This window comes from Penicillium riverlandense (assembly GCF_028828495.1).
Source record: "Penicillium riverlandense strain IBT 135883 chromosome Unknown utg000002l_segment0_segment0, whole genome shotgun sequence".
NCBI classification, from domain to species: Eukaryota; Fungi; Ascomycota; class Eurotiomycetes; order Eurotiales; family Aspergillaceae; genus Penicillium; species Penicillium riverlandense.
In genome coordinates, this window is record NW_026643195.1 from 2410661 (window position 1) to 2430006 (window position 19346).

The 19346-nt window shown below is 54.7% G+C and overlaps 8 protein-coding genes across 8 annotated transcripts; 3 read left to right on the forward strand and 5 right to left on the reverse strand.

Annotated features, from left to right (window-relative positions):
- Positions 1-252: 252 nt before the first annotated feature.
- On the reverse strand, positions 253-1491 carry N7474_003283 (uncharacterized protein; the record flags this gene model as incomplete). Its single annotated transcript, XM_057194698.1, has 1 exon — positions 253-1491. One exon carries the CDS (start codon positions 1489-1491, stop codon positions 253-255), a length of 1239 nt encoding a protein of 412 aa, XP_057056053.1.
- Positions 1492-2310: 819 nt separating this feature from the next.
- Positions 2311-7047, reverse strand: N7474_003284 (putative GTPase activating protein (Tsc2); the record flags this gene model as incomplete). The annotated part of the gene is made up of 1 exon (XM_057194699.1): positions 2311-7047. The coding sequence occupies one exon, from the start codon at positions 7045-7047 to the stop codon at positions 2311-2313; it is 4737 nt and encodes a 1578-aa protein (XP_057056054.1).
- A 797-nt stretch (positions 7048-7844) lies between these two features.
- N7474_003285 (protein kinase COQ8) lies at positions 7845-10119 on the reverse strand (the record flags this gene model as incomplete). Its single annotated transcript, XM_057194700.1, has 2 exons — positions 7845-8959; positions 9012-10119. The coding sequence occupies 2 exons, from the start codon at positions 10117-10119 to the stop codon at positions 7845-7847; spliced, it is 2223 nt and encodes a 740-aa protein (XP_057056055.1).
- Positions 10120-10361: 242 nt separating this feature from the next.
- Positions 10362-11392, forward strand: N7474_003286 (urease accessory protein UreF; the record flags this gene model as incomplete). Its single annotated transcript, XM_057194701.1, has 2 exons — positions 10362-10515; positions 10566-11392. The coding sequence occupies 2 exons, from the start codon at positions 10362-10364 to the stop codon at positions 11390-11392; spliced, it is 981 nt and encodes a 326-aa protein (XP_057056056.1).
- Positions 11393-11823: 431 nt separating this feature from the next.
- Positions 11824-14270, reverse strand: N7474_003287 (E3 ubiquitin-protein ligase BRE1; the record flags this gene model as incomplete). Its single annotated transcript, XM_057194702.1, has 6 exons — positions 11824-11997; positions 12049-13119; positions 13170-13717; positions 13772-13823; positions 13879-14022; positions 14085-14270. 6 exons carry the CDS (start codon positions 14268-14270, stop codon positions 11824-11826), a joined length of 2175 nt encoding a protein of 724 aa, XP_057056057.1.
- A 323-nt stretch (positions 14271-14593) lies between these two features.
- N7474_003288 (transcription factor TFIIIB subunit BDP1) lies at positions 14594-16340 on the forward strand (the record flags this gene model as incomplete). Its single annotated transcript, XM_057194703.1, has 2 exons — positions 14594-14621; positions 14680-16340. The coding sequence occupies 2 exons, from the start codon at positions 14594-14596 to the stop codon at positions 16338-16340; spliced, it is 1689 nt and encodes a 562-aa protein (XP_057056058.1).
- A 229-nt stretch (positions 16341-16569) lies between these two features.
- N7474_003289 (DUF1183 domain protein) lies at positions 16570-17370 on the reverse strand (the record flags this gene model as incomplete). The annotated part of the gene is made up of 1 exon (XM_057194704.1): positions 16570-17370. One exon carries the CDS (start codon positions 17368-17370, stop codon positions 16570-16572), a length of 801 nt encoding a protein of 266 aa, XP_057056059.1.
- A 149-nt stretch (positions 17371-17519) lies between these two features.
- mmm1 (ERMES complex subunit MMM1) lies at positions 17520-19116 on the forward strand (the record flags this gene model as incomplete). The annotated part of the gene is made up of 2 exons (XM_057194705.1): positions 17520-17535; positions 17588-19116. 2 exons carry the CDS (start codon positions 17520-17522, stop codon positions 19114-19116), a joined length of 1545 nt encoding a protein of 514 aa, XP_057056060.1.
- Between the last annotated feature and the right edge of the window lie 230 nt (positions 19117-19346).

The following is a 19346-nucleotide window of genomic DNA, read 5'->3' on the forward strand; positions in this document are numbered from 1 at the left end:
TGGCCGCGCGCCGCAGAAGGGAGGTTTGAGGTCTTTGAGAAGAGCTTTGAATGGAATAAGGAGCCTGCAGTGCTTCCATCCTTCTGAATGAGGGCTAATGAAGTTGTTGTTTCACACCACATCCTACGCATTTCAAATTTTTTTTTTCCAGGCCGGATCCTGATGTGTATATATATCGGTGCACTAGTATGCCATACTTATGTAGCCAATAGTCGCTCTAAAAGAAACTTTTATCTGCCTAATATTCCCTTCTCAAACCGCTGGCAATATTTTGAGATCATTACTGACACTAAATTTGTGCGTATCCCCTGCAACATCGAGCGAGACATCCCATTTAACCCAATTGCTGTGCCTGATATTATACGTCACAAAATCGGGATGAAGATTCAGCACCGACGCAAGGCACCTCTCACGGGCCCAAAGCCCGCTCGAACAAAGCACTGGCTGGAGCAGGTCGCCGATATTGAGGAATTCGCTTTCCGGGTCAGAGATGAGGGTGATGGGAGACTCGAGATCGTCGAAGGCTTTTTCGAGACAGAGGTGAATGGTTACACGGCGCGAGTTATAATGTACATGCTTGCTGCTGAAGTTTCCCGGCGCCATGAACATCGTCGTGGATTTGATCGTCATCTTCACCCAATTGAGGTGGAATATCTGGGGGCGATCGTGGACGTTTTCGCTTGTGTTGGTCTGTTCGGGGACAATGCGTAGACTAAATGGGATTGGGGTTGGGTCGTCGAGTTGGAGAGCTCGCGGCGAAAGCACCTCAACTTTGTAGTGGAATTGAGGCCCCGTGCATAAGCGCAGGAACTTCTGGGTCTTTTGTTTGAGTGTTAGGTCTTCATCCTCCATCCTAGACAGACGCCGCTGGCTCTGGACCTTGAGAGGCATTGTATTTTGCTGAATATCCGGATCCAGAATGGCGCTGGTGGAAGCGTGTCGCAAGGTGATGGGGTACGTAGTCCTAGCCGCTTCCCATGTACCACTGCGACTATACCGTAGCTCGGCCTCGAGGAAATACTCCACGAACCCCTCAGTGTTAGGAACACGACCAGAGCCATACCCATGAAAGGAGCCCGGCAAACAGTGGCGGGACACATTCTCATCGTCGAGCGGGAGAAAGCTCTCTTTCTCCGAATGACTCTGCAGGAACGAAGCTTCGGGTCCGGTAGGAATTGCGACGGAGAACGGCCATGAAACGCTATTCTCACCTTCTGCGAGGTGGAGCGGCCCCTTATAAACAGTGCAGGGTTTCTCGTCTAGCAGTTGCCAGCGGCCTCGAAAGCTCTCTTTATGGTGAGAGCGCCGAACGACGACTTTTGTTTTCACGCGCCCTTTCAGCACAATGGTCACCGTGGCCTGCGGAGCGAGGACTTTGGAGTGCCGCACCACATTGCCGATAATGGTATTCCCGGCGGCGAAGGACCAACCGCGAGGAGCTGCCAGCTCGATCTCGAGGGTATCGCGGCTATTCCCGATTGTCCGCGGCATGGCCAGTCCCTAAGTTGTGTCGAAACCCGCAAGCATGAGGAAGTGTAGGTGTGTATTATCAGCGCAGGTGGGAAGAAATTGGCTTAGGCATTGGGTCTCTCAGCAGAAGCAGAAAAGAAATAAAAGACTGGGAAGCCTGTACACGCCACACGGGAGCGCCCGACGCCCACCGGAGCGATGACGCTATCCAGGTTGTATTGGTTGGGGGTTTGTCGATCAGGAAGGGTCCTTTCGCTTTACTACCATATCAGAGGGCAGGAGTAGTAACCCCCTGAATCAATAATGCTAGTTCGTGTGTCGAAAACCAGTTTTAAGGTCCCTTCATCAGGCTGACTAAAGTTGATCAATGCATGGCTAGTTGACATGGATGTCCGTGTGGCGGGGAATTGATATTGGCCCCAGACACTAGTACTCGGGCGTCCATGCATCATCCCCATGGGGCGCAAGTTCTCATTGTACAATGTTTTTCATTTTTCATCAGCTAGAGCAAGATAAGATAGAAAAGTAACACCCTGACTAGGATAGATAGGTGGATAACCGCTGAACATAAGAGATAATTGGAGCAAGGCAAAACGACAAACTTTTGGGGCAGAAGGGGGTATTCACAAACGCTGCCATGGCGCATCGAAATCAAAACACTTTGATGTACATGAAAGTCGTCACTGGGGTAGAAAGGTTGGGTCGTTGCACAAAGTTTCTGTCGTTTTCGGGGGAGGGAACGGGACGGGAAATGTTGAGAAAAAGAGAGGGAGAGGAGAGGATGGGCGTTCTAGAGAGAGAAAGACGCAGAAGACGGTTTTCTCCGGCCACAAGTCCGGATTAACGACTCCAGCGAGAGAAATCCAGATTTTGGAGGATATTGGTATCAGCGGCTGCATTCCAGTCCGCAGCCAGATCCGGGCGCGCGGGAGCAGTGCGAGCAGTAGGCACCTCTTCCGAGAAGATATTAGGCTTTGTATTCCGGCGCTGGCCTGGATAAGCACCCTCAGCGGCATCAGTGCCCTGCGCTTGCGTTGCCAGAGCTCGCTCGCGGACCTTCTTAATCTCACGGAGACGGGTGCGCCAGGACGAAGTATGCTCGCCGCCTTTGATATTCCAGACGAGCGAGAAGACAGATGCGTTCAGGGCGAGGATGCGCACGAATGAGGCTAGGTTCTTGCCGGAGATGACCTTGGGCGTTGCGGCGGGTGACACGCTGGGGAAGCCGGGCTTGCTCATGACTTGGACGTTGTAATAGAGCTTTTCGGGGTTGGTTTCGCCCTTTGCTCCGGATTCGGTGTAGGCAATGCGGCAGGCTGGGGTGATGATGATGTTGATGGAATTGAACTCGGATGGGATCGTGTCGAAGTTGAAGGGTAGATTGGATCGGTTGAAGACGATGGTGACGTGGTTGTTTCCGATGTTGCGTTTCTTGTTGATGCAGTTCGGGTCGCGCTCGAGGTCCGTCGGCATCATCGTTGCGACATGGTATACAATCTCCGTCACTCGGTCTCGCCACGCGTATGTGGCTTCTCCATCAGTGTCGGCGTAAAGGCCTTGGGTATTGAACTGCGCATTTCGAAGCGAGACCTTCGCTCCGAGACCTGACAAAAAGTGCTCATAGTCTGTGCTGCCGCCAGTATTGGCCAGAATCTCCGTCTCATTGGTCTGTCCGTTATCAACATAGACTACTCCGATGCGGTGTCCGTCCACGATGTCGGTTCGGTCGAAGTTACCAATAGCACGTCGAGTTATGTCGTCCTCAGGCACTGGGATGGGTTGGACCACTGTAGGCGTAGGGAAGGCCGTAGCGGTCAACTGGAGCATGACGTGACTGGGAAGAATAGCCGTGCGCATGGCATCTGAATGCAAATGCGCATCTGGGGTCGGAGGCACTTGGTGAGGCAGGACTGGTGCCGTTCGCTGCTGGTAGACAGCATACGTTGTGCCCGAGGCCTGGCGCTTGGTGATCTGGGTCAAGCCCGTCACACCTGCGGTCTCCATCGTAACGATACTCATTCCCACGACCCATGACTTTTTCGAAACGGGTCCATCAGAGGGAGATGGAGGGAAAGTCTCGAAGGGAATGGTCTCTCCCAGATCGGAGAATGCCACACGTTGCATCAGGTCGATGATCACTTGGCACTGCTCCTCAACCACCTCTTGGCCTTGGTCGTCGTGGAAAATAAGTCTGCTGGTGAGCCAATTGACGTGCTTGGGCCGATCTTGGAGCTTCAGCGACAGGAACCAGAAGACCATGACATGGTAGGTCAGATTGTTGATATATTTCGACATGCCATCCTGGGGAGCAGTTTCGGCCGCCTCGGCTTGCTGCGAGGCAATTTCTTTGACACCGCCACTCAATCTCGTTTGAGGCGTTCGGCCAGTGGGAGAATCGGATACTTTATACCGGTGTTCTCGGGAAGTCTGCAAGAACCGAATGCAGATGCCAAACACGGTGCGAATTTCCTCCTCACGCAAATTGACATAAACATCAGGAAGTCGGGCGAGCAGCGCCAAGAACTCCAGGATATGCACGGCAACATTGGACATGGTAATAACCTTGGCCATCCTGTCCAGGATGCTGGTTAAAGACTTTGTAACCGAAAGAGGAATCTCGTGGCAGCAGAGTGAAAGGGCCTGGATACATCCACGAGACGTGGCACCCCATGACCCGATAATGCCCAGCATGAAGGCCCGGACAAGGTCATCCTCTTCGCTCTTTGCAAAGTGCTCATGATAACTGATCAACATGCAAAGCGAGTCGAAAATGCAGGCCGCCACATCACTCTTCTTGATACCTGTATGCGCCGGAGGCTCGTGGAAAGTCTCGTTCTTCACTTGGTCGCACAGAATGCTGCGAAGCAATTTGATTTGTGGGATAGCATTGTTGAACAAGTCCCTGTTGCTAAGCTGGGGTCCCACATGAGTGAGAACGTAGCTGTAGACATCCCAGTCGGTCTCCCGTTGCAGCAGCGAGATAATAATCTCAAGCCACATGTTGATCTTCAAAACGGCCCTCTGCGCGGAGACTGACTCAGGTGGTTGCGATGCATCGTCTGCCGGGGCGTATACATGCACAAAGGGACTGGGTCCGTCAGGCGGCTGTTCAGGAAGTACCTGCGGCAAGGCGTACGTCCAGACTGGAGGCGTGGGTTTTGACGCACGACCAGATAGACTCCCGCTACGTCCCAGGCCAGGTTTAGAGATGGTTGGAACAGTATTTTCTTTGATGGGAAGCTTCGTGCTTGGGGTAGCTGGCACGGCGTCATGCTGATGATGTTCTTTGACGGGGCTGTCGACGGGGACCTGCGGATTGGTATCCATACCAATGCTTCGGCCCAGCGCATTGATCAGGAAGTCATTCTCCGATGTCGAGGTGACAATGACCGATCCAGCCGAATCGCATCGCAGTCGAAATAGGAGCTTGAGCGCCGTTAGCCGGGAATCAACAGGGCGATCTGAAGACTGGGCAATGTGCAAAAGTGCCTCGAAAACCAGGATCGTCTTTGTTGCAGAGTGATTCAAGGCGCGTAGCATCATCTTCACCAGACCCACGGCACACACATTGGCCAGCGTCAGTTCCACAGCACTGGCAGACGTACGGCGGGGCGGAGATGCGTAACTGGGAGATACCACTTCGCGTGGTTCATGTTTGCGTACATCATGCTTCATGGGCACACTCATCGTGGTCACCAGTGTTTTGAAGGTCTCGTCATCACTGGATTGAACTGCCGAGTCGGCAAGGAAAGAGACCAGCGACTCCAGGAACAAGAAGTCGTCCTCGGAGGAGAAGTCTACCAGCAAAAGCTCAAAAAGCCCGTGCTCTTGACCGAAGAGCAACTTCTCGTTGCCGGACAGGGCTTCCTTGAGCGTATCCAAAGCCAGAATACGAACATCCGAAGTCTGTTTCCGCGACGAGACGAACCGGGTGATCAAGTCTTGACAGTGGCGGACCCAAGCAGAATCCTCGCATGGGTAACACAGCTTGTCCTCTCGCATGGAATTGATGATCAGTTCGGCCTGAGTCGGTTCAACATGCTGATAGGCCTTCGTGAGAAACTGCACGGCAAGTTGTTTCTGCTCTTTGCCCATCCGCTCCCACAGAAATTCGAGAACAGATGCGATCCGAATGAGGTTTGCGAGAATGCTGGACTTGGTATCATCATGTATAGAGCCTTTGTGGAACTGAGGCTGTGGTAGGCTTGCTGCAACGGGCGGTTCTTCCTTTTCATCCATCACTCTTCGAGAGCAGAGGATGAGAAGGCCGATGAAGGCTTTCCAGTTCCGCTCTAGAGCAACGCGCACATAGTCTCCCTCTAGGATATTTAAACACAAGTCCAGTATATCGGCATCCACGCGACCATCGTCCTTCTGGGCAACGACTTTAAGCGAATCGATCAATTGGTCAAACGGCAGTTGGGGCATGCCATCCTGGCCATAAGCACGGATGAGGTCCGAGAAGACGTAGAGAGTGCCACGTAGGACATTCAGATTCCGACCCTGTTCGGGAGCAGAGGACTCTGTCAGGAAAGTGTGGAGCATATTCACCATCTCAGCCTGCCGTCGAGATTTGGCGAGACTGCGCACCGCTCGAGAAGTTGGACCAGACAGAGATTTGACCGATGCATGTATGCTGCACAGAACCTCCAGCAATGTATCGAAGCTTGCGTCGGGCACATCGGCATACATGATGACGGCATCGAATACAGCCAGCGAGTTCTTGATGTCGCCAGCGACGCTGGTTTTCTTGCAGATGGTGAACGTCTCGTTCAACAACGATTCAATCTCCTCCGGGGTTGGTGGTCTGCGTTGCAAGGTGATTAGGTCGACTGCAAACTGGAACAGATCTCCGAAAACTGCCTCATCGTGGCTAAGACCGTCTGGCTTCTTCCCTTTCTTCGCCTTGGAACGTCCGGCCGCAATGGAGGTATAGAGAGGTACAATCCACGAGGAGATGATGTGCATGATGGAAGAACTGGTGAAATCGAGCTTTCTCCCATGATCCGATAGCGAGATTAAGGCCTGGGCTCGGGAAGCGACGACGTCAGCCTCGGAAGGACAAGCGATCGACTCGAATATCAAGCGCCGAGCCGCGGGCGACAGATCCTGGCGAGCCGCAATGGTCTCCAGCAACCTAGCGCCACTTTTCTGGGCCTCCGGAGAGCTATCGTGACGCAGGAGATACTCCGCAGCTTCCCACAGCACCACTGACTGATCGGCCGTAAACCACTGCAAAGACCTCGACAAAAGATCCGCCTCTTCAATCGCCTGCGTCACATTCTGTTTCTGCGAGAGGTTCCTTAGCGAGGTATCGAAATCCGGGCCACCAGGAGTGTCCGAGGAACTGGACACGACGCTGCCACGATGCATTGATTCAAGTCCTAGTACAAGCCGGTTGCTACCTCGGGGTCCATCGGTCGTATGCGACAGGGAGTCACTGCTGCTTTCCTGTATGGAGACGGGGGAGTGGGATTTCGGACGGACGACACCTAGCGTCTTGAAGACATCGGCGAAACTGGATGAGGAGGGCTTATGTTGGGGTGCTGGTGGTGGAGGAACATCGTCGGAAGACATCCGCTTGGCCGAAAGCGCTGAATGGCAGACAGAGAGGGGAAAACTGATGCCTATTGGATGTGCCGGGCGCATTAGTCGTGGAATCATAATCATCTTGCATCACTCGCTGGCCAAATGACCAAGCCATCAGGGGCTATACGGTACATACCTTTGAAATATCACTCAAGAGAGCATTTCACCGCATGGGCAGCTCCTATAGGTATAACGTCCACATTCAGAGGTGGCGAAAGGGAGGCCGGCGAGGTGTGCAAGAGGCTGCACTAGAGATTGATATCACAGCAGGAAACAGCTGCACAACGGGTACCCGGTGGGTGAGTGGAGATTTAAAGAGTAAGTGAGGGCCGCAAGAGGGTAAGTCTTCGTGTGAGAGTGGCGACAAAGAGAAAGCGATAAGGACTGGGTTCTTGCGGGGGAATCTCACGGGCGATGACAGAGGGGCTGAATGAATGCTCAGAATCGCATATTCTCCCGGAATTGAGGTTATTCCAGCCCCAGGCAGTCTGATATGATAGGCTGCAGTCGTCACCGCCTATCATATCGCCCGGCAGATTTCAACAATTCACAGCGGGGGGCGGTGGAGTCATGGACAGCATGAAAACGGAAACAATATCCACTGAAGATCGTAGTGTCATTGGTTTATCGCATGGTAACCTTCACTACACAGCCGGACATAACTATAATGGGTAGTTGCGGAGATTCCTCTATGCTATTATAATACATGATAAAGTACATGGTTGATCCGATCCAGCCCAAATCCGGTCTATACGCTGCGGTATGCATGGCAGAAAAGAATCCAATCAAGTAGACGAGGAAGTTACTGGCAAGCCCTGCTGCTCGGCGCGGCGAATAGCCGTAGCAAAAAGCTCCTTACAGGGCACTCGACTGCCCAGACGAGCACAGAGCAAGAAGGCACCACTCAGCTTGCGGTGGAGACTGTACGTCTCCTCGGGCGGGGGCGCAAGGCGCTCACGGATCATCAGTGGGATCAGGTCACGTACGCGGTCGGTGATGGTCTGATTCCGGAAGTCGTAGAGGTCCGGGGAGGATTGCATGAAGGGCTCGGCGATGGTGAGGATGGAGGAGACGTGGGCGTCGGCCATGGCCGTGGATTCGAGGCCGGTGAGGTAGCCTAATTCGACGGAGAGGTCGTGGCAGGCAGCGCGGTCGTTGCGGGCGGCTGCAACGAGGGTGCGCACGTAGGTGGTGATGAACTCGGTGGGGAACTCGCGCGAGGCCCCGAAGTCGAGCAGCTCGATGCGGTTGGTGGTGGCATTGTACAAAAAGTTGGTCCAGTTGGGGTCCGTCTGCATGTAGTGGAATTCGGTGATCTCGCGAAGACACAGTCGCATGATCTGGGTGCCAATCCAGTCGCGCTGCTCCTGAGAGAAATTCTGGACCTTGGTGACAGCGACGCCCTCCAGCATCTCCATCGTCAATACGTGCTTGCCCGACGCCTCGAGCATGATCTCGGGAACCACGAAGACAGGGTCGTCGCGAAGGAGCTCGCGGAAGCGCTGGGCGCCGGCCGCTTCGCGGACGTAGTCGCATTCCCAGGCAAGCTCAGTTCGCGCATTGGCAATCGTCTTGTCGAGATACAGGCCTCGCGGAAGAAGACGGGATGCTGTGAGAAGAATGGACAAGTTATTTAGATCGGAATCGATCGAGTCGGCGACTCCTGGGTATTGCACCTTGACTGCCACCGGTTTGCCCGTGCTTTTGAGGACGGCAGAATGCACTTGACCGATTGAGGCGGCCGCCATAGGAACTTCGTTGAAGCTGGTATACAGGTCCCGCCAGTTGGGGCCAAGGTTGTCGGCCAGGACCTTGTCTCGTTGGGAGGCGGGCATGTAGTCAGCCCGGTCTTGCACACGCTGAAGGACCTGGGCGATCGGCTCGGGCAACATTTTCGAATCTATAACATATCAGCAACCGCAGATCCCGTTATAAACGGTTACAAAACGCACCTTGAAAGCTCAGCATCTGGCCCAGCTTCAAAGCGGCGCCTCGCATCTTGGACAGTTTGCCCACCAGCCGTTCCATATTACCGGCGCTGAACATGATGGATCCACTGTCCTGGCTACCGGTAGCGCGGCGAACAGTCTCACCGACAGCCCCAAATGCCATTGAGGTCGCCAGCCCGCCATACTGCCACAGCCTAGCTAGTCGCGACGAGGGTACACGGGATTCCATCATCTGGTAGGGTACGTCCTTGTTCACATCGACAACCACTTCTGAGGTGGGCGTGATATCCTCTGCAATGCTAGCCCCCAGCTTCTCCATTTCTTCCACCTCCGCATGCGCCTTAACTTCCGTCTGAGCGCTGGGAGGGGTGATGGTGGTGGGATTTCCGGCTTGCCGCCAATTTTTGGTCTTCCATGCGGGAATCGACTTCCCGGACAACATGCTCGAGACCTTCGGGCTGTGAAACAAGCCCTGCATCATCTCCTCCGGTAGCTCCTGCTGTTCATTCTGAGCAGCCTGCTTGTCGGGTCCCCCAGCCGAATGGAAGACATCTGCATTGAGGCCATCTGCTACACCCTCTTGGACATCGCCTGTGGCCTTGGGTACCTTGACCCGGGGGAGTGCGGAGAGGCCCGGGGTGGAATGCTGTGAAGGCTCGTAGAAGACATCCTGCTGGTTGCTCACATTCAAAGCATCCGGCTCCTCAGTGCCCTGGTATTCCGCGGCGGAGGCCGGGACCTGGAATTCAGCGCGGCGTTGGAGGATTCGGGCTTGTTCGGAAGGAAGCGAGGTTGCAGATGACGGAGGGCTGGCGGAGTTGGGGGCTACAGGAGCAGAGTCGGCCGACGGGTCGGGCGAGGGCGAGTCTGCCGGCGAACGGGCACCGCTCGGCGGAGGTGGTGGCGAAGAATCATTGACGCGACGGGCGAGGGCGGCAGCCGCCTGCGCGGTTAGGATCAGCCCCTCGGTCTGGTCCTTGATGCCCTTGGTGAGTGACGAGGTACGCGTGTAGCGGTCGAGCTGGTGCTGGCGAATAGCCAGGTGCTTGGCGGCGACATTTTTGGAGACATTCAGGAATTGAATGGCATCGAGCAGACGCCTGCCTGACATGATGTGGAGAAAGGGGAAATTTGGAGAAGTCGGGATGACTATAACGGCATGGTGGGAATAATCATCAGTCGAGTAATGCGAATGAGTAACAAAATTGATAAGAACGAGCCACGGCGGCCTCCGACTCTGCCGATCCCGGCCGGGCGCAATCGGGGCACACGACATTGATCGATAGATAAGAACAAAACACTCTTCCTCTCGTCCTCTGTTTTCTCTCCTCGACACAGTCACTTCTCACAATAATGCTGCCCAACGAAACACCCCATGACCTGCACGTAGAGGCGGCCCAGCTCGAGGCCCGTCTTCAGGACATCCGGGCGCGTCTGGCCGCCGACTTCTATCCCAGCCCACCGGCATCCCATCCCGATAACAAGACTCCCTGGAGTGCGTCCCAGGGTGAGTAGAACTGGACATTTCCTGTTTTGAATGGAGCTAACATCTCTCAGGCCTAGACACATATAACAATCATCTCAATAATAAATTCCAATCGGACTCCGTGCGCTCCTCCTCACTCCACGCTCTCCTACTTCTCTCCGACTCCGCCCTCCCACTGGGCTCCTTTGCCTACTCCAGCGGGCTGGAGTCCTACCTGGCACACAACAAACCCCGACGCACACACACCGTTTCCTCCTTCCACCGCTTCCTCCGCCTCTCCATCGCCTCCATCTGCAGCACCTCCGTCCCCTACGTGCTCGCTGGCTACCGCCAGCCCTCGACCCTCGAAACTCTTGATAACGACCTCGACGCGTCGACGCCCTGCATCGTTGCGCAGCGCGCGAGTGTCGCGCAAGGCCGCGCCTTGCTTGGTGTGTGGGAGCGTGCGTTCCGGGGGAGCTTCGCTGGTTCGGAGCAAACCCATAATAATGATAATGAGGACGCCGATGCCGGCGCCGCGGTGGGTGCTATCGACGGCTTCTCGGAGGCATTGAAGTCTTCCGGATTTGATGATGCGGACGATCTCGGTCCCAAGGGGCACTTTGCGCCGCTTTGGGGGGTAGTCTGTCGGGCGATGGGTCTGGATTTGCAGCAGGCAGCCTATGTCTTTGTGTTGAATCATGCCAAAGCCGTTCTCAGTGCGGCGGTGCGCGCCTCGGTCATGGGACCGTATCAGGCGCAGAGTGTGCTGGCGAGCCAGAGTCTGCAGGATACCATTATGAAGCGTATTCGGCGTGAGTGGCATACGGAGGTGGAACAGGCTGGACAGGTTGTCCCGGCACTGGATCTGTGGGTTGGACGTCACGAGTTATTGTATAGTAGAATCTTCAATTCATAAAGACAGGCCTTTTGGGGTCCATTGCATTCCATTCATCGAGTTCCTTTGCTTCTCAACGCGTAGTACTCCTACATGACACAAAGATCTCAAAACGCCAATATGAACGGACAAGTCGAGTGCGCCGGCCAGTGAGAAGTGCATCCATCCGCCAGCTCGACGACCAAATCCCGCCATCCCGCTTTTGGTCAGAATGCCACTGCATGAAAGACAAAAAGAAAAAAAGGAGCCTCCGAATGCAACAAAGCCAGGGCATAAGCCATAAACGCCGCCTCCTGAGACATCCTGTCCGACGAAAACCAGTCACAAAACACCGCTCCATGAGCCTTTCCGAAGGTAATCCAGAAGAGATAAAACAAAAAAATGTGGGGAGAAAAGCGCAGAAAAAAGTAAACAAAGGGTCTATGGTACACGAAGCGAAGTTTTTGATCAAATCAAAGGGTAACGTGCATGTAGTCGTTAGCGCCGAAAGACCGGCTGCAGTTGGGACACTTGCGCGAGCGCGAGGTGAGACGCTCCTCGACGCAGTCCTTGCAGAACACATGGCCACAAGTCTTGATTGCAGTGTTCTTGAAATTCCGACGACAGACCGTGCACAGCGCGAGTGTCTAAATGACTCGAGTTAGTATATCGAAACACAATAGCAAGTGAATACTTACCCGCAGCATTTCGTATTCAGAGGATGAATTGCCCAGGCTCTTAGTCTTCCAATTCTCCATGTTTTTCTTGGTATCTGAAAGCGATTGCTTCAAACTCTCAATCTCCGTCTCCGATTGACGCAGAGCAGAAGCAGTGCTTGACAAAGTCGCATCCTTGGAAACCGCCAGGGCCTTGAGATCGGAAACCTGAGCCTTCAGGCCGTCAATCACAATGTTGCTTTCCGTCAGTCGCTGTTCTATGGCTCGATGCGTGTCGATGGCCGATTTCAGAGCCTCCCTGGTCTCACTTGCTTGCTTCTCCAGGTTGGAGACCAAAGAACGTGTTGCTGCTTCCGACTCTTTCAACTGCGAGACAATGTCGGAGGTCTTCGAATTCTGCATTCGAAGAGTGCGGACCTCAACATCCCGGGCCTCTTTGCTCTTCATCGCCGCAAAGTACTTCTGGTCTGCTTTGGACTTCTCTGCTGTCAAGCGCGCCACCTTTTCTTCGAGAGCGCCAAAATCGGTCACTTTCTGCGATGCCAAAGTCGAGAATTTCTTGTAAGCTGTTTGCATGGACGTCAGCTCGGTGTTGAGCATGGAATATTGCCGTTCCAAGCTGGTGTATTTGCCACGCAGCTCCTCGAGAGGCATGTCTCCCACGTTGTCGGCCGGCTTGGAACCTTCCACCTGCAAACGCAGTCGTTCAACTTCCGACTCTAAAGCGGTGATCCGAGCCTCGCGAGCTTCTGCCAACTCTTGTAGTTTGACACCTGCGGTCTTCTCTTGGTCCTGAGCGGCTTTTCGCATCTGTTGATCGGCCAGCAGCTCGTCGCGAGCGTTTCTTATCCGCGCCAAATCCGTTTCGGCCCGTACCAACTGCGCTTCTTTCTCGGCAATCGTCCCCTGAGCCTCTTCGTCGATCTGAATCTTGTACGCAACCCGTTCCGATCGGTACTTCTCGGCTTCCTCGCGCAGTTGTACATTCGTCGCTTCAAGATGGTTGATCCGTTTGACTACATCGTCATGCTGTGATCTTAATTGTTTGAAGAGATCCGTATGCGCGTAATCGTCGTCCGTGAGCTTTGAATACTGCGACAACAGTTAAAGCGAGAACCGATTTTGAGCATACAAGAGCTTACCTTGATTTTGACTTCGGTGATCTGGCCAAGGAGACTGGCATTTTCACTCTCCAGTTTTTGCAGCTGTTCCTTCTGCTTTTCCGATACCGCCGTGAGCCTGCTATTCGCCTCTTCTAACTCAGGATTGCGATCTGGGACAGGGGTCCCCCCATTGACGGGGGATGATTCTTCCCGCTTTGTCTGTGTTCCCTCGGCAGCAGGTTTCTGCTGCCCACCCATGAGAAATTGTTTTTCCAACTTGGCAACTGTCAAGCTCCGCGCGCGGTCGAGTTTCTTCTCGGCGACCATATATCGCAACGAGGCAGCCTCCAGGCTCTCCTCCAGCTGCTGCTTTTCGGCCAGGGCTTTCTCCAGCTCGGATATGGTGACCTTCTCTTCCGCCAGTTTCTTGGCCAGTTGAGTTTGTACCTCTGACACTTCGGGTGGTCCACTAGCTGAGTGGGCTTGCAGCTGAGAAATAATCTCGCGTATATCTTCAGATCGGGATTTCAAATGCTTCTCAAAGCTTTCGACGTCCTCGAACTGTAGCGAGCTCTGGAAGGTGCGCTCTGTCATACTTGTCAGGACCGATTCACGGTCTACTAGTCCAAGACACTGCTCACCTTTACCCTTATCTTGCGCAGAGCCCAAAAGTAATTTCGTTTCGTCGATCAACTTTTCATCGAGTTAGTATGCATTCGTGGGGCAGATGCCGAGAGGACCAACTTACTTGATTGAACCACGCGTCGATCACACGGAGATGGTCATTATGATGCGCCGTATTCTTCGACATCTGATTCAACCGTGACTCCAATGTTGACTTCTCCCGCCTGTACTCGTGCATCTGGCGCAATATCGCATCTTTTTGGTATCGCTGTCGCAAAATGTTGGTCAGCTCCCTCGCTTCATATCGCATGCATAGAATGTCTCGCCTACCTCCAAATCATCTTTCCAGGGCATGTCTGCATCCGGATGAGGCTTGCTGCCACCGTTGACGGTGGTCGCCTGCTTTTTCAGCGGCGGAGCAGAGTCATTGTTATCTTGTGCGGCAGGCCTCTTCCGGTCTTCCATTTTGACAAGACCGGATTCTGAAGACACGACAGGCGATTCGGCGGCCGGCATCAGTGGCTAGGCTGGCATGAGAGGGGGAGGTGTTTGATCACCACCGGGGCCGTCGTCAGTCAGCCAGAGACAAGCACCGCGGCGGTGCCCAATTCTGTCACGGACAAAGAGAGACGAACAGAAGAACTAGATCGGGAGAGAGAAGAAAGGGGGGTTCACAGAAGGAGGTGTGAGAGACAAAAGGGGGGGGTGTGGGATGGGAAATCGAGAGTCGAAGCCAAGGAGGATTTTCGAGTTTAGTCACCTCTGCTGAGTCATGATGGACGACCCAATCGGGCAGTCGACTTTTTCCATTCTGATTCATCTGACAACGATGGGCAGCCATGAAGTCCTTCTCGAGTTCTGCCATCAGTGAGTGGCCTCATTCGCATATAATGCACTGTTCCTGTTCTGACCACGCTTGTTGCAGATAAATCGGGCAAGAAATTCGCCCCCAAGGCACCCGCTCGCCGTGCGGCGCCTGCCTCCACCGCATCCTCGAGGAGACCCAGTGCAACTCAGCACACAGCCCAGGGCCAGGTCGCGCAGGCTGCGCAGCACGAGAACGATGTAGCGGCCACGTTCCCGCGGCGCTCCGTCGAGGCCGAACCCGCAGCGCCCGCTGTTGCTGCAGAGACGGCGACTGTCGAGTCCACTGCCCCTCAAGCAACCGCGGTCGCCTCAACCTCTGCGACGGCCATTCCAATTCCTCGACCAAAACGCAAAGCATCCGTTTCTAAACCAGCTGCTCCCCCAACCACTACGATCTCCCCACCACCAACCCAGCATGTCCCTCCCTCTCCTCCGGCGCCGACCGCCCAACCTCAATCTCAACCCGTCCCTTCTATAGAAACCGACATCAACGATGCTGACATGGACCTTGTGCGCCGCGCCGTTCAAACTTCAAACAACCTCCCTCCTGCATCCGCCGGCGAAGGCTCAGCCTCCGCTCTAAATGACGTCCGCGCAGCGAAACGGGCCAAGAGGACATCGGTGTCTCAACAAGTGGTTCCTTTGATCGAAAGCGCGAGTGCGACGCCAGCCGAATCTGTACCGCCATCCACCCCAGGCTCTAGTCGGACCGCTGCAAAGGGCAAGACACGAAAACCCTCCAAAGTCGGGACTTCAGAAGCGGATGGAGACGCAGAGAAAGCCAAACGCGCTCGTCGCAAGAAGCGCGAGCCTACTCCCGAAGGCGCCGAGATGGTGGAGATTTTGCCGAATGTAATCAAGATGTCGGAGCTCTGCAAGGATCTGAAAACAGGCAAGAAGTCGAAACGGGAGACCGAATTGCGCAAGATGGACTTGACAGAGCAGGAACGGAAGAAAAGGCCACAGGATGGACAGGAAAGTGCCGAGGGGACGCCGATCAAGCAGAATGGCGATGTCGATTCAGCAAACCAAGATCGTCTGCCCGACTTTAAGCCTCAGTCTGGACCCGTGATGCGCATCGTCAACGGCGAGATCGTGCTGGACACTGCGTCGCTGCAGGTGGACCGGCATGCCGATGCCGTACGGAGCGCAGGGGATCTGGAAAACGTGGAGGAAAGCTCGCTTACCCGCAAGATCAACCAGTCCTCGTACGGGAAGCGCTCCAAGACCGAGACTTGGGATGAGGAGATGACGGATCTCTTCTACCGCGGACTGCGCATGTTTGGCACTGACTTCATGGTGATTAGCAAGCTATTCCCCGGCCGATCTCGTCGCCAGATCAAGCTGAAGTTCAACAATGAAGAGCGTCGTGATCCGCTGCGAATCAAGGAAACGCTGCTCGGGCCTCGCGAGTCCATTGACATCGAAACCTACTCGGAAATGACGAAAACCACCTATGATGACCCCAAGGTCATCCAGCAAGAACTGGATGAAGAGAAGAAGCGCATTGAGGAGCAGCACGCCCAGGAGAAGAAGATGCAGGAAGACCTATTCCACAACCCGGAGGGCAACAAAGATTCGAATGCGGCATCTGGTGGCGACAAGGCTAACGGGACTGCTGTCAAGGGCAAGTCGCGCAAGAAGTCCATGATTAAGAATATTGGAGGCGGGACCGAGGAAGTGCTCGGGTCGATTGACGATATCCCTGCGCCTGCTTAGAGGAGGCATTTTATCTGGCGGTTTCAGACGGTACATGGTTTGGGGGTCAGGTTACCTCACGCGGCGTTTGTTTGGGTTCTCACGGATTATGGGACAAATGGGGGTTACGACCAGGAGTTTGTTGGATTAGGGCGCTTTTTTCTGGTGTTTGCTAATGTCCCTTGGGGACTTGCGTGTATAGATGTTCGTTTCTTTGTTTATTAACGAATGCACCTTGCGTTTTCCCATCTCATCGACGTCTAGTCGAACCAAAGCCTGTACTGCTTGACGTGGCCGAGAGCGGCGCCGAAGAACTGCCTTGTCCAGGACCATGTCCGCCAGTGTTGCGATGTCTGTTCCTGGCCAGGTGGAGATCCACGCTGGGATGATTTTGTTGCCCACTGCTGCCATTGGGATATGGCGTGTACGGTGGTGGTGGGTCATCATCATCATCATCATCATCATCTCCTCTACCACCACCACCACCTCCTGCTCCTCCTTGTCCTCCATCTCCCCAAAGGCAAGCCTTAATAAACAACCACCCAATGTAAAACAGCGCGCCAATGGTGAGCGCAACAACAAGGAACCCCACCAGCTCACTCCAAGAAGAATCTCGACGTAAGCGTTCAATCTTCTCGCGATACCTCTCCTGCCCCCTCTCCGTAAGTAGCAACCGATACTCCACGCCACAGCTGCCCTTCAGCACCCACTCATCATCGGCATCCCGGTAGCCCTCACACACGACATCCGTAGCGCCCAACTTGAACTCCGGCGGCAAGGCTGCGTTGCAGGCCCATTGGACATCCTCCTTGTCGTCTCCTGCGTCATTGCCCAGATTCGTGCAGTGCATCTGCTCGACGTGGTAAAGATTACATATTTTGGATGGGCCGGCGCAGTGGAGCTGGGGGATGGCAGGGACGCGGCGGGAGGTGGTTTGGCGGTCTCCGCGCAGGTTGATGGCGTGGACGTTGGAGAGAAGGATGGCATTTTCGCCCGGTGGTGTGTCGGAGAGGGCTAAAGGGGTAAGGAGAGCAAAGAGAAGAGGATGCATGTTGAGGACTTGGTGAAGAGATCGAGAGGAAAGAGGAAAGTGTCCTATAGTCCAACTGATAAGCGATAAGCCCAGCCTGGCCCAACATCCCGAGGCCGAACCATCTTTCCTTTCCCTGCACAGCTCACCTCCAATGGGGATGGATGACGATGGCTCTCCAACAACGTGAGTTGCTTCTCGTCGGTTTCTGTTTGTCCACTATTTAACCAATCTCTAGATGAGCCCGCGCTAGTCCAGCCTCCGTCCTCGTACGTGCTTCCCCTCGATCCGCGTCTTGTCGGTCTGAACGAACTGCTAACGAACACCCACCCCAGCCTGTCATTCACCCAGGGATTCCTCCTCGGGCAGCTGTCAGTAGTCCTTCTGATCGGCGCATTCATCAAGTTCTTCATCTTCGGCGAGCCACCACCACCCCCGTCGCGCGGCCTAGCCACACGCACCACCCACCGCCGGTACAGCTCCGTCTACCAGCCACAAGAAGGAGGCGGGGCAGCAGGAGGCCAAAAAACATTGCGCGAAAAGCCCTCCACGTCCAATGTCCTCCGACCCGTCCCTTCATCTGCGACCAACACCCGCTCCATCCTCCGCAAAACCTATTACAGCGCCATCCCCACCAACCCATCCTCCAAACATGGCCGGCATCGGATGCACCACTCGTCGCACCAGCCCGAGTCGTTGGACTGGTTTAATGTTCTCATCGCCCAGACAATAGCTCAGTACCGGCAGACCGCGTATCTGCTGAAGGACTCGCCCACCTCGTCCATCCTCAAATCCTTGACCGCGGCGATGAACAACCCGGAGAAAAAACCCTCGTTTATTGACAAGATTACCGTCACAGACATATCGCTCGGCGAGGAGTTCCCCATTTTCAGTAATTGTCGCATCATCGCAGTCGATGATCCCAATTCCGATGGTGGGAGGCTGCAGGCTTTGTTGGATGTCGACCTCAGCGATGATAATCTCTCCATTGCGGTTGAAACATCCATGGTCTTGAACTACCCCAAACCGCGATCTGCCATCCTGCCAGTGGCCCTGTCAGTCTCTGTCGTTCGCTTCTCAGGAACGCTATGCATCTCTTTGATTCCAGCATCAACATCCCTACCTACGGACCCGTCCATGTCCCCGGCTCCCCCGACAGACAACAACCAGAGAGGTGATGCGGCCGGTGCCAATTCACCCAATCCCTCCGCAGAGACTGGGAACCCGCAGGATTCCTCGTCCAAAACAGCCAGCCCCAAAAGCAATGTCGCGTTCTCATTCCTCCCAGATTACCGACTAGACCTGTCAGTGCGCTCGCTCATCGGATCCCGCAGCAGACTGCAGGATGTGCCCAAGATAGCCCAGCTCGTGGAAGCCCGCGTGCACGCCTGGTTCGAAGAACGCGTCGTCGAGCCCCGCGTGCAGGTCGTGGGTCTGCCAGACCTGTGGCCGCGGATGGGCCGGACGGGTGTACGGACAGGCGATGAATCTGACGCCGGCTCCTCTGCACCACCACGCAGTGCTGGCTCCGCAGATCTGGGTGTGCCGCCACCGCGGTTCTCGGACGACGCGGAGCTGGAGGGACTGCGCTTCCGGGGACCGTCCGATGCGCGGTTCGGACTGGGCGTTGGCTCGCGGACGAGCAGTTTCAATGTCGATATGGGCGGCCTGCGGAGTTCGAGCATGACCCGGCAGGATAGCAGCGCTGCTCTGAGCGACGAGTTCACTATGCCCGGTGCGATGCCGTCCCCGACGCCGGCAATTTAAGGGGGAACTGTGCAAACGCCAAGTCGTCTTCAATTTGGTGTCACTTCATACAGTGTATACTTGTAACCTAGCCGAATAATGATTTCAAAAGTTCAATTGGTATACGTAGTCTGGGAGAACCACAGTGTTCATATGCATCGTAATGGCTCGAGGGGCTCAGTTCAACCGATGCCATCAATTATAAAAAGAATGAAAATATGTATCAAGCCGAAACCCCCATCCTCTGGCCT